Raw genomic sequence first — 11906 nt, forward strand, 5'->3', positions numbered from 1 at the left:
TACTTGTTTCTGCCCCTTTACAGGCAAGTATGGATGGGTCCCTATTTTATGTGGGTGCTTGGGATTCGAACTTAGGCTGTCATGCTTGCACAACAACAACCTCTTTTACCCACAGAGTCATCCCCTCCAGTGAAACCCGAGCACATCTGAGGATGTTATTCTCCCCTGACTATGAGAAGCCACACCTTCTACTTGAGATAGGACATAGGAACTACTTATCCACCATCAGCTGGATTCCCTCCTCTCTGTCCCTTTCAAGTGTCCAAGTTTCAAGTGTTCAAGTGTCCAAGCATAAGGAGAAAGCAGTAAATGAAGTGCCCATTGTGACTATGAGGAAAGAGGATTCAAGAAAGCAAAGCCTATGAACCCGTATGACAATATAAATGGACCTGGAAAGAACTGTGTTAAGTAAAAGGAGCCAGTCACAGACCATAACTCACTGGATTTATATGAAACAGCCAGAGTTGGCAAATCTATTGAGTCAAAAACTAGATTAGCACGTGGCACAGCAAGCGAAACAGGGTAGGAGGAATAGTCATAAATCTTAATGGGTATGGGTTTGCAGGGAACAGTGTAGACAATATTGAAAATTGATTGGAGCTGAATTAAATGGTGGAGGAATTGTATCTTGAAAAAGCTGTTATTTAAAAAGAAAGGAAAAGGAACAAGGGTGGCGGCCGATGTCTCGGCCATCTTCACTTGGAGAAGCGTGGCCAGGCCTGGACGTGTTCACAGGTTCTGGGCTTCATGGTCAGCCCATAGCTGGGTGTCAGGTCCACCTTCACGCCCGGTGGCACAGTGAACTCCAGCTGATGCAGGAGGATGGCTAAGAAGAGGAAGACTTCCCACTTGGCCGGGATCTCCCCAATGCACCGGCGCTTTCCCAAGCCGAAGAGCATCACCTTCTCACTCAGGGTCTTGTCGATGGCCGTGTTGTCATTGGTAAGAAACCGCTCTGGGCGGAACACAAAGGGGTCTTTCCACTGCTTCCTGTGGGAGGAACAGATGGGACCTGAGCTGTGTGGCCTCTGGAAAGGGTGGCTGCATGCGGAAGGCACCAACGTTGCTGTTTATTTCCTTCTGTTATTGTTCTTTTTGTGTTGGTTTTGAGACTGGGTCTCATGCACCTAAAGTTGGCCTTGAACGCCATTCATAACCCCAGGGTCACCTTGGGTGACATTCTGACCCTTCTGCCTCGACCTCCCACGTGCTGGGATTACAAGCCTGTGCTATCACACCTGGTACTTCCAATAGAACCTAGGGCCTTGGGCAAGGTTGGTGAGCAACTCTACCAACAAAGCTGCACCTCCAACCATACTAATGACTTTTAAAAAAAAATTCTCTCTAAAATGATCAACTTTAAAGAGAGTGGACTTTGAGGAGGGGAATCTGAGGGAGAAGGGAGTTAGGGGGAAGGACTGGGGGAAGGAGAGGGAGGGCTGCAGCTGGGATATAATACATAAGAGAAGAATAAAAAAAGAGTGGATTGTGATTGTATTTTAATTTTTAAATCATATTTTTATTTATTTACTCGTGTGCATGTGGAGGACAGAGGACAACTTGTAAGGATCAGCTCTCTCCTTCTCGTATGTGGGGTCTAGGAACTAGGGCCCTCTGCACCACATATACTACCAGCGAGCTATTGAAAGAGGGAAGACATGTTGCTCTCCCTCCCGTTTGCAATAGCCCAGTAGCACGGAGCTCAGTGCTCACTCAGCTCATGCTCATTTTTCTGACTAAAAGTTGACAATACAAATACAGATGGCATTCTCATATTCAGTATGTCCTGGTTTGGATGGATCTCGTACCTACAATTTAGAGTGGACTTTCCCAAGGGAGTCATTAGATGATTCCCATAAATCATTTGGGGTATCCTTGTTATCAGATTGGAACCTTGGGATATGAGGAAACTTCCTAATTTCCCCTTCCTTCCTTCCTTCCTTCCTTCCTTCCTTCCTTCCTTCCTTCCTTTCTTCCTCCCCATTCCCTTCCCTTCCTCCCTCTTTCCCTACCTCGACCTCTACCTCTACCTCTCCTTTCTCTCTTTCAACAGATATGGAATCTATGCTAGCCTAAAACTCACCTAGAAGTTCACACTGGCCTTGAACTTGTAATTCTCCTGCCTCAGCCTCCTCAATAGGGTGGATTACAAGCATTTACCACCCACACCGCATACCTAGTTAAGTTCCCTGTACACTGAAGTTTGTGAAACAGGGTCTAAATTTTGTCACTTCAATAGGCTATCTAGCAATGAGGCGTTCCTCTTATAAGCACTTCCTGAAGGGACAGACTGCCTTCCTATTGCAGAGCATGACCTTTCCCGAAGGGACAGACAGATAGCCTTCCTATCGCAGAGTCTGCCCCTTCCTGAAGGGACAGACAGACAGCCTTCCTATCACAGAGCCTGCCCCTTCCTGAAGGGACAGACAGACAGCCTTCCTACCACAGAGCTTGCCCCTTCCTGAAGGGACAGACAGACAGCTTTCCTACCAGAGAGCCTGCCCTTCCCCGTGAGGGCTATGTGCTTACTCATCATGGTTGACCTGCCACTGGTTTATGAAGATGCAGCGCTCCTTGGGAATGTGGAAGCCATTCAGTGAGGTGTCCCTCGTTGTACTGAGGAAAGAAGACAGATATGTCAATCTCAGGGCTTGGAAAAGCTGAGATGTGGCTTGTTCCTTCCTCCATTCTATCTCAGTTTCTGACTACCACAGTCTCCAAACCCAGTACTGGGAGACCATGTGAAGGTCAGGGAATATAGGCCCAGTTATCTTTCCTTTTCTGGGACCCTGCGCTTCAACAGTTGTTTACTAGCCTCTCTTTGTGCATTGGGGCAGTCTGAAGCCAAGAAAGTAGCAGTTGGGACTTGCCATGATGAATCTGTAGCTGTTTGAACTAGGAATAACCAGACTAGGGTTTGAGCCAAGCTAAATGCTCGTGCTTACAATCAGGGAATGTGGGCTGGAAGTTCTACAAATCGTTGGAGAGTTACTGAGCCAAAAGGAGCGTCTACATGGAAGAGTGCACAGTCAGGACTGATGTTGGGCAAGAGTAGAATTTGGGAGCCAGATATGTGGTCTTTCCAGGGAGGGTCAAACTTAAGCAAAGTTGGCAGGTGCCTGGGTTACCCTTGAGAGGGACAGTGAGGAACACCTGGCTGGAGAAGGTGTCCACAGGGAGCAAATACAAGTGGAGGTGAATGACAGTTGGGGCCACAGGGGACTGGACTGGGTGGGGTAGACCAGGGGCTGAGGTCAGGAGCTGAGGACAGGCTTCAGGAATGAGATTGATCCTGAGCTGGGGCCAGAGCCGAGAGGCTAGGTGGAGGAAAGTATGAAAACTTGGGGGGCATAGCATAGGGTCATTACCTGTGGGGGATGGTGAAGGGGACAAAGGATGTGTATCGGTAGATCTCCAGGATGAAGGCCTCCAGATATGGCAGCTGGGGTCTGTCAGAAAGCCGTGGCTGCCGATCTCTGCCAATCACCGTGTCTGCAGAGCACAAACAGAATTCATGGGATGTTCTGCCTACTCCATTCACGTGGGTCCCTCCTGCACTAGTATCACTCTGTCTATGTTGGACTGTTGCCTTGTGTTTCTGAGACCCCCATAATCCTCCCACCCAACAACATATCCAGACAAGTGGGGGATGCCATATGCCCAGGACTTACACATAGTGGACACATAAACATATGTCTGTAGGTCAAGTGACCCAGAACCTCAGGGCTTCTCTGACTTTAGGGTTGGGAACAATACATACCCAGCTCCTCATGAATCTTCCTCTGCACCTTGGGCTCTGTCACAAGTAGCAAAATGCTCCAGAAGATGGCTGTTGTGACTGTTTCAAATCCTGGGCAGCAGGGAGTAGGGTAAAGGGGAAATAAGATGGACAGAGGGGGGTTGGGGATTTAGCTCAGTGGTAAAGCGCTTGCCTAGGAAGCGCAAGGCCCTGGGTTCGGTCCCCAGCTCCAAGAAAAAGGAAAAAAAAAAAAAAAAAGATGAGCAGAGGGAAATGGTTTTTTTTTATTTGTTTGTTGTTGTTTTTTTCTTTCTCTCTTTCTTTCTTTCTTTCTTTCTTTTTTTTTTTTTTTTTTTTTTTTTTTTGGAGCTGGGGACTGAACCCAGGGCCTTGCGCTTCCTAGGCAAGCGCTTTACCACTGAGCTAAATCCCCAACCCCTTGTTTTTTTTTTTTAACCATTCAACACAAATGGAGCTCTCTCTCTCTCTCTCTCTCTCTCTCTCTCTCTCTCTCTCTCTCTCTCTCTCTCTCTCTGTCCCTGTGTTTACCCTGAGGGAAGGACTGAGTCCTCAACAGAATCTTAAAAAGCCGAGCTTATATCTAGAATTCCAACACTATGGAGTCAGAGGCAGGAGAATTGCAGTAAGTTTGAGGTCAACTTGGAATACAGAGGTGACACCTAGTCTCAAATATAACAATTCAAAACTAACCAAATCCGAAACCCAAACAGATAAAACCCCATTAACACTCGTTTCTCAGTCAGCAGCTGGGATTATAAGCCTGAACTTCTAGGTGGTAGAACTCTTACACTTTCCCTGTGGGTAAACCCAGACCTCCAAAGGAGAGGGAACTCCTTTGAGTTGAGTTACTCCTAGGAGTTGGTGGGCAGCATGAGGTCACACCTTGGTCCTAGGGCAGGTGTCTGACCAGTGTCCCCTGACATTGTTGATGAATGGGCTGATAGGTTGGGTGTGGGTGAATAGCAGTTGGTACATGGAGAGGTAGGAATGTGGCTCCTACCAGCTCCAAAGATGTCATTGACAATGTTGACAATCTTCTCCTGAGGGATGAGACCACCGTTGTCTTTGTAGTTCTCACTGTGCTTGAACAGGGCGCCTGTGATGTCCTGGATACTGTTCTAGGAGCACACAAGTTTAAGAGAATTTAGGCACTTCGGTGCCCAATGCCCAACCTCGCCCATCCCATTTGATATACCCTTGGGGGCCTGAGAACTGCCTTGGCCTCCAGGCCCTGGGCTGGAGCTCAGATTTTTGAACTAGCATCAGAGCTAAACAGAGCATAGTCATTTCATGTGTCCCGGACCCTTCTTTCCCATAACCCCAGGGCTCAGGTTTCAGAGGAGGAAGAGATAGGGTGAACACAGGGAAGAAAACTGACATGAAGCTGGAGCTTACTTAGGTTTTGTTGAGGTTCATTTCCTGAAGAACAATAAATAGCCTTTAAATTAGTGACACCACCCCCACCCCATATTGCAAAGTTCTGCCAAGGCTCCGTTGACATGCCTTTGCTTTCTGGGGCTTGGAACAGTCCCCAGAGGCGAGCTGTAAGGAAAGGCTTCAGGTCCTACAGTTGCTAAGTAGCCCAGAGCCTTCCAAGGTCTTGGCAGCACATGGCAGCACCCGGGAGTACCTGGGAGTTCTCTGGTGGCAGTGCAATCACAGTCTGCCTCTCAGTCTCACCTTGTTGAAGTCTTGATAGTGTTCCTGGACTGTTTTCTGCAGAAACAGCACAAAGTTATCATTGAAGTTCTTAAACCTCTTGAGGGCTGGGTTGGGCAGGTAGCGCAGGACCGGAAAGAAGTCCACAGCATTCCCTGAGGTGACATTCTCCACAAAGTCCTTGCTGCTCTTCACGAGGTTGAGCATCTCCTCGCTCTTCCTGGGGAAGTTCTTCCCAAAGCACATGGCTCCGATGACGTTAGCCACCGATTCCACCACCTGGTTGACTGGTTCGAAGTGGCCAACCTCTGCCATCAGCTTCTGGAACTTGCTGATTAGATGGTTAGCCTCTTTGCTCACGTGCTCCTCCAAGTAGCAAGAGGATACTGATGTGGGGTCTGAGGCTATGGAGAAACTCTTCAGGGCATCCTGGGCCAGGCGCCGGCGGGCAGCCCAGACCGGTCCAGAGTCTGGGTTGAAAGTCATGCTCTTGCCATTAGTGATAAGTGTGAAGCTGTAGAGGTCTGGCCGGCCTTTGAAGTCATCCCCCTGCTTCACTAGGGCCTGCTTGATGGTGTTCAGGCCGCTCAGCACCACCACGGGTGTGGAGCCAATGCGGATCTGCAGCACGTCCCCATACTGCTGACTCAGCTTTGTCAGAGATAGGTGTGGGTTCTTCCCCAGGGTCAGCATGTGCCCAATGAAGGGCAAGCCCCAGGGTCCGGGAGGACTCTTCAGACCTTTGGGAACCTGGGTCCTTGTGCCTCTCAACACCCAGAACACTAAACAGAAGATGGCAGTGGCCAGTAGCAGCTCTGGGGCTAAGGAGATATACTGGGAGAACGCCATCTGTACGACTGCAGGAGAAATGGAGATGGACTGGTTGAAGATGGATTCTGAGCCTTCCATTTATTTTTTTCGCTCACTCACTCGGTAGGCGCTGACATACACTCTATGTTTGACCCTCAGCCCCACATCAGAAAAGTGAATCTACCTGGCATGTGTCTTGTTCTTTCGGGGATTTGCCCTAACCCCGTCACAGGAGCCAAGGGCTGGAAGGGAGCCTTGCATTTACAACTTTAGTGTCTGGATTTCCATCCCAGGCTGTTCTGTCTGCCTTTCTCATGTCCAATTCTGAGACTGGTGTGGATGCCAGTGACCACTCCAAAATAATGACACTAAAGGCAGCCCCTCAAGAGCACCAATAACAGAGTGTTTGCTGCACTTTCTAACAGAGGGTCCAACACATTGTCGGTTCCCTCTACATACCAAAGAACAGAAGATGCCCCTTTGCCAGCAACAGAAGGCCGCTTTCCCTGGGAGGTTATCAATGGCCTGTGATATCCACCCTTCTCAGTAACTCTATCACTACCCACAGAGGTACCTCCTGCAAAAGTGAGTCTTCATTTTAGCACTGTGCTTAGAGGCCGAAGTAGGCTACAGCCAGGTCCCGGGTTGTCCAATGTCAGGTGGGTATTCTCTCCCTACCTCTTCACTCCGGGTAACTGTCCTTAGAAAAAGCCTGGGTGAAACCGCTTAATTAAAGATAATGGGCTAGTGAGATGGATGGCTCAGTGGTTAAAGCACTTGCTGGCAAGTCTTCCTGGAATCAATGTGGTAGAAAGAAGGAACTGACTCCTGAAATATGTTGTCTCTGAGAGCCACACATAAGCTTTGGTGTTCTGATGGACAGACAGACAGACAGACACACACACACAGAAACAGAGATACACACACAAACATATAAACACACACACACACACACACACACACACGGGGATGTTAAAAAGAGAAGCTAAGGTGGGTCCCTGTTTCTCCATCTCTAATAGTATTTAGGAAATAGAAGCGGATTTCATGGTCTGGAAAGACACACAGACATACCTGAAGGGCAGGGGCTGGAGACTGGCAGAGTTGTAGGAGTCAGTCCAGGACTTCTGGGTTCTGACAAGGGGCCTTTTATAATACCACCTCCTCTGGACTGGCTCAGCTGCCCAGGTCACTTGATATCAAAGCTGGATACTGCACAAAGCTAAAAGGATCAATTCTTGGCTTCAAGCCATGATCCCTCAGTTCCACATTTCACTTGGGGCTTAGGAATAGCTCTTTGGGTCAGAAGTGGTTCTGGGTCCATGGAGATAAATATCCATAGAGATAAAAAATATGACATTTTAGGGGCCAGGGTATATTTCTTTGAAAGAATACACTTCTTTCAAAGACGGCAGAGTTCGGGTGTAAAAATTAAGCTGATGGACAAGTATAGCCTCTTTCCCACCCATGAGCAAGGGACATGCCTAGCCCCACAGCCAACCAGGGACGGCTCATGCTCCCCACAGAGGCAGATAGGGAGGTACTTTTACTAGTGACTTGTCTTGATGTGACAACCTACTGACAAAAGCAAGGAAAGGAAGGAAGGAAGGAAGGAAGGAAGGAAGGAAGGAAGGAAGGAAGGAAGAAAGGGTAGGTTATTTTGGCTCACAATTTTGGAGTATAGTCCATTGTGGCAGAGGAGTTGCAACACCAGGAACGTGAGGTGTCTGGTCACATGGCATCTGCAGTTAGCTGGTCACATGGCATCTATAGTAGGAAACACAGAGGGGGGGGAGAGCTGCTGGTGCTAGAGTCTTTGTTTTTGTTGATGTTGTTGTTGTTGTTGTTGTTGTTGTTAACCAGGGACTTCAGTCTAGGGATGGTACAGCCCACACTCAGGCTTGGTTCTCCCTCCTCAATTAACCATTTAGGAAAGGTACGCCCTGAGGGCCATCTTCAAGGTGATTCTAAATCTCACCAAGAGGACGCTGGAGATTAACCATCACATGTATGATCTAGCTACTTCATGATACCCCCCCCCGTGTGTGTATGTGCGTGTGCATGAGTAATTGAATCTACATCCACAAACATACTTGATGAAGACTCTACCACTGAACTATGTCTTGATTCCTCTCCCACCCCCCTCTCCCAACTTTTATTTTCTTTAGAATTTTGTTTTCTAAAGGGAGGCTCTCTCAACACCCTCCCTCCTGTGGAAGATGGCAAGGAATTAAAAGCCAATTAAGAAAATTCATGGGAGGGGTTGGGGATTTAGCTCAGTGGTAGAGCGCTTGCCTAGCAAGTGCAAGGCCCTGGGTTCAGTCCCCAGCTCTGGAAAAAAAAAAAGAGAAAAAAATTCAAGGGAGTTGGAGAGAGAGGTTAAGAGAACTGGCTGCTCTTCCAGAGAGGTCAATTCCCAGCACCCACATGCCAGCTCATAACTGTCTGTAATTTCCATTCCAGGGGATCTGACACCTTCACACAGACATATGTGCAGTCAAGACACCAATGTACATGAAATAAAAGTAAAGAAATTATTTTTTAAAGAATATTCATAGCATAGATTTCTCCTTATGACAACTGGCTTGGACTCTTGTGATCAACACTATTAGAGGGGAAAAAACAAATAAACCGGACAAGTTCCAGAACCAAGGAACAAAAGAAGTGAAAGCAAATGCAGGGCTGGGTATGGTGGCACACATCTCTAATCCCAGCATTTGGGAGACAAAGGCAGCTGGATTTCTGTGAGTTCAAGGCCAGCCTAGTGTACATAGTAGTTCCAGGACAGCCACAGCAACAGAGTAAGACACTTAAAAAAATCAAATGCAATATGTGAACTTGACTGGATTTTATTTTTAACATAAAGCAAATTTTAAAGATATAGGAGGCATTTTTGGAGAGATAACTGGGGACTCAAAGACATGGTCTGGACGCGGACATGGAGATTAAGTGACACTCTGAAATGAACACCAATTTTCTCAGATGTGACTTATAGTCGTACTTACATGATATCTTAGTTACTGTACTAGTTCTGTAAAGAGACACCATGACCAAGGCAAGTCATAAAACGAAACATTTAACTGTGAGTTTGCTTACAGTTTTAGAGAGTTAGTTCGTTATCTTCATAGCAGAAAGCAGCCAGGCATGGTGCTGGAGCAGTAGCTGAGAGCTTTACATCCTGCTCTTCAGGCAGCAGGCAGAGAGATCAAGATTGGGCATGCTGTGGGCTTTTGAAACCCCACCCCCCTTGGGGCTGGGGATTTAGCTCAGTGGTAGAGCGCTTACCTAGGAAGCGCAAGGCCCTGGGTTCGGTCCCCAGCTCCGAAAAAAAGAACCAAAAAAAAAAAAAAAAAGAAACCCCACCCCCAGTGACACACCTCCTCCAATAAGGCCACACCTCCTAATTCTTCCCAAGCAGTTCCACTAATGGGGGAACAAACGTTCAAATGTATGAGCTATGAGGGCCGTTCTCATCCAAACCACATGTAGGAAGATATTCTTGTTCTTAGGAGGTCAGTGCTGAATGCTTAGGGGTGAAGTTTCATGATGCCTGCAACCGTCTTCTAAATTGTTCTGTTTTTAAAAAAAAACAAACAACGACAAACCAAAAAAACCCTACATTTTGGGACTGTTGAGATGGGTCAGTGAGTAAAGGTTCTTGCCACCAAACCTGATGACCTGAGTTGGATCCTAAGGACCCATGTGGTGGGAAGGGTTGTCTTCTGATCTCCACATGTGTGCCCTGGCACATTTATGTCTTGACAAATGAGTACTCTCTCTCCCCCACCTCTCTTTCTGTCTCTGTCTCTCTCACACACAATAGATAAATACAATTTTAAGACTTAAATATACATACATATATATGTGTGTTATGTATGTACATATGTATATGTACATGTGTACATATATATTATATGCCAAGTGGTGGCAGCTGCTACCACTGCCTTTAATTCCAACACTCGTGAGCTCGTGAGTAGAGGTGGATTTCTGTTAGGTCAAGGCCAGCCTGGTGGTCTACAGATCAAGTTTCAGGACTACAGAGAGAAACTCTTTACACACACACACACACACACACACACACACACACACACACACACACACACAGAGGCACACACATATACCTTCTGGGCTGTCAAGATTGCTTAGTGGGTTAAGGAGCTTGTTGCCAAGCCCAAGGTCTTTGATGTCTATGACTCACATGGTGGAAGGAGAGAAGAGAGCCTACAAGTTGCCCCCTGACCTCCATGTGAGCATCTAGGTGCACACACGTGCGCGCGTGCACACACACACACACACACATACACACAAACACACACAAGCTTCAGGATCAACTTCTGCAAGTGTCAAGGATGAAGACTTGAGCAGAGTCACAAAGCTGTTTCGAAGAGAGCTAGGAAGGAAGGAACACAGTTTCCTGTCTGAGTCTTTACTGGGTTCAGCTCACACAATTAAAAGGCTCAACCTGGAAATTAGGCTAAGTTTTATACAAATTCATTATCTTCTTTCTTATTGACTGAAGTTTATGGTTTATTCTATTTAGATGCCTCTCCTCCATTTTTTTGTGAGACAGAATCTGTCTATGTACCCTTGGTTGGGTAAGAGGGAACAAGGAGATGAGTGGGATTGGGGTGTATGATGTGAAATTCATAAAGAATTTTATTTTATTATAGGTATGTGTGTTTTGCCTTCATGTGTGTTTGTGGATCACATGGGTGCAGCACCCATGGGGGCCAGAAGGGGCCATCAAATTCTTTTGGGACTGGAATTATAGATGGTAATGGGCCACCCTGTGGGCAGGGTTGGGGTGGGGTGGGGAACTAGGGTCCTCTAGAAGAGCAGCCAGTACTCGTAACCACTGAGCCATCTGTCCAACTTCTAGATGTCATTAATTTTTATTTAATATTCTTATTTGTTTCAGGATCTCCTTTGGGATATCGGTGATTCTTAGGTGTTTAAACTTAGGCTGTGACAGGCTTCTCAGGTTTTGACGATTTTGATAAATCTCAGGAGCCTGGGCCAAGTGTTTGCGATACATCTCTCTGCTAGAATTGGTCTGGAGTTTTCTTCTATCAAGCCTGAGGTTGGGGGTTGTTGGTAAAAGGATTTCAAAGGTATAATGATTCTAATGTCACTAAGCATTGTCTTTATGACTTTGGTTGGTTGGGTGAACAGAGACTAGCAAATCTCTCCAGAATAAACAGTGTTAGGCTGAGAAGTGATTTCATCCATTTTAAGTCCTCTCCCTTCTCTTTCCATTCTGCATCCTTCGAAAGAAGTCTGTGCACAGGCTACACCCAGGAAGTGGGGAGCAGCTACACAAATATTTGGACACTTATCTATGGCAGATAGCTTTTTGGTTTTTTTGTTTTTGTTTTTGTTTTTAAAGATTTATTCACTTATTATATATAAGTACACTGTAGCTGTCTTCAGACACACCAGAAGAGGGCATCCGATCTCTCTACAGATGGTTGTGAGCCACCATGTGGTTGCTGGGAATTGAACTCAGGACCTCTGGAAGAGCAGTCAGTGCTCTTAACTGCTGAGCCATCTCTCCAGCCCATAGCTTTTGTTTTTAAAAAGTAAACTACAAGAGGGCAGGCTTGCAGCTCAACTGGTAGAAGACTTACCCCATCATGCACCAGAACCAGCTTTGATTCTTAGCATTTTGTCAGTGGAACAT

At 46.8% G+C, this 11906-nt stretch overlaps 1 protein-coding gene and 1 long non-coding RNA gene across 4 annotated transcripts in view; one reads left to right on the forward strand and one right to left on the reverse strand.

Moving 5' to 3' along the window:
• LOC148004155 (uncharacterized) overlaps nucleotides 1-621 on the forward strand; it is a 22379-nt gene extending 21758 nt beyond the window's left edge. For all 3 annotated transcript variants that reach the window (XR_015627727.1, XR_015627729.1, XR_015627728.1), the window contains exons 2-3: nucleotides 1-23; nucleotides 116-621. The exon at nucleotides 1-23 is cut by the window's left edge. This is a non-coding gene — a long non-coding RNA (uncharacterized LOC148004155). The remainder of the gene's footprint in view (nucleotides 24-115) is intronic.
• On the reverse strand, nucleotides 428-7348 carry Cyp1a2 (cytochrome P450, family 1, subfamily a, polypeptide 2). Its single transcript, NM_012541.4, is given in 7 exon segments — nucleotides 428-990; nucleotides 2530-2616; nucleotides 3369-3492; nucleotides 3761-3850; nucleotides 4761-4878; nucleotides 5441-6276; nucleotides 7301-7348. Coding segments are annotated over 6 exon segments (1542 nt in total). The 5' UTR covers nucleotides 6269-6276; nucleotides 7301-7348; the 3' UTR covers nucleotides 428-695.
• Between the last annotated feature and the right edge of the window lie 4558 nt (nucleotides 7349-11906).

This window comes from Rattus norvegicus, chromosome 8, assembly GCF_021556685.1.
Source record: "Rattus norvegicus strain SHRSP/BbbUtx chromosome 8, alternate assembly SHRSP_T2T, whole genome shotgun sequence".
In the NCBI taxonomy this organism is placed as follows: Eukaryota; Metazoa; Chordata; class Mammalia; order Rodentia; family Muridae; genus Rattus; species Rattus norvegicus.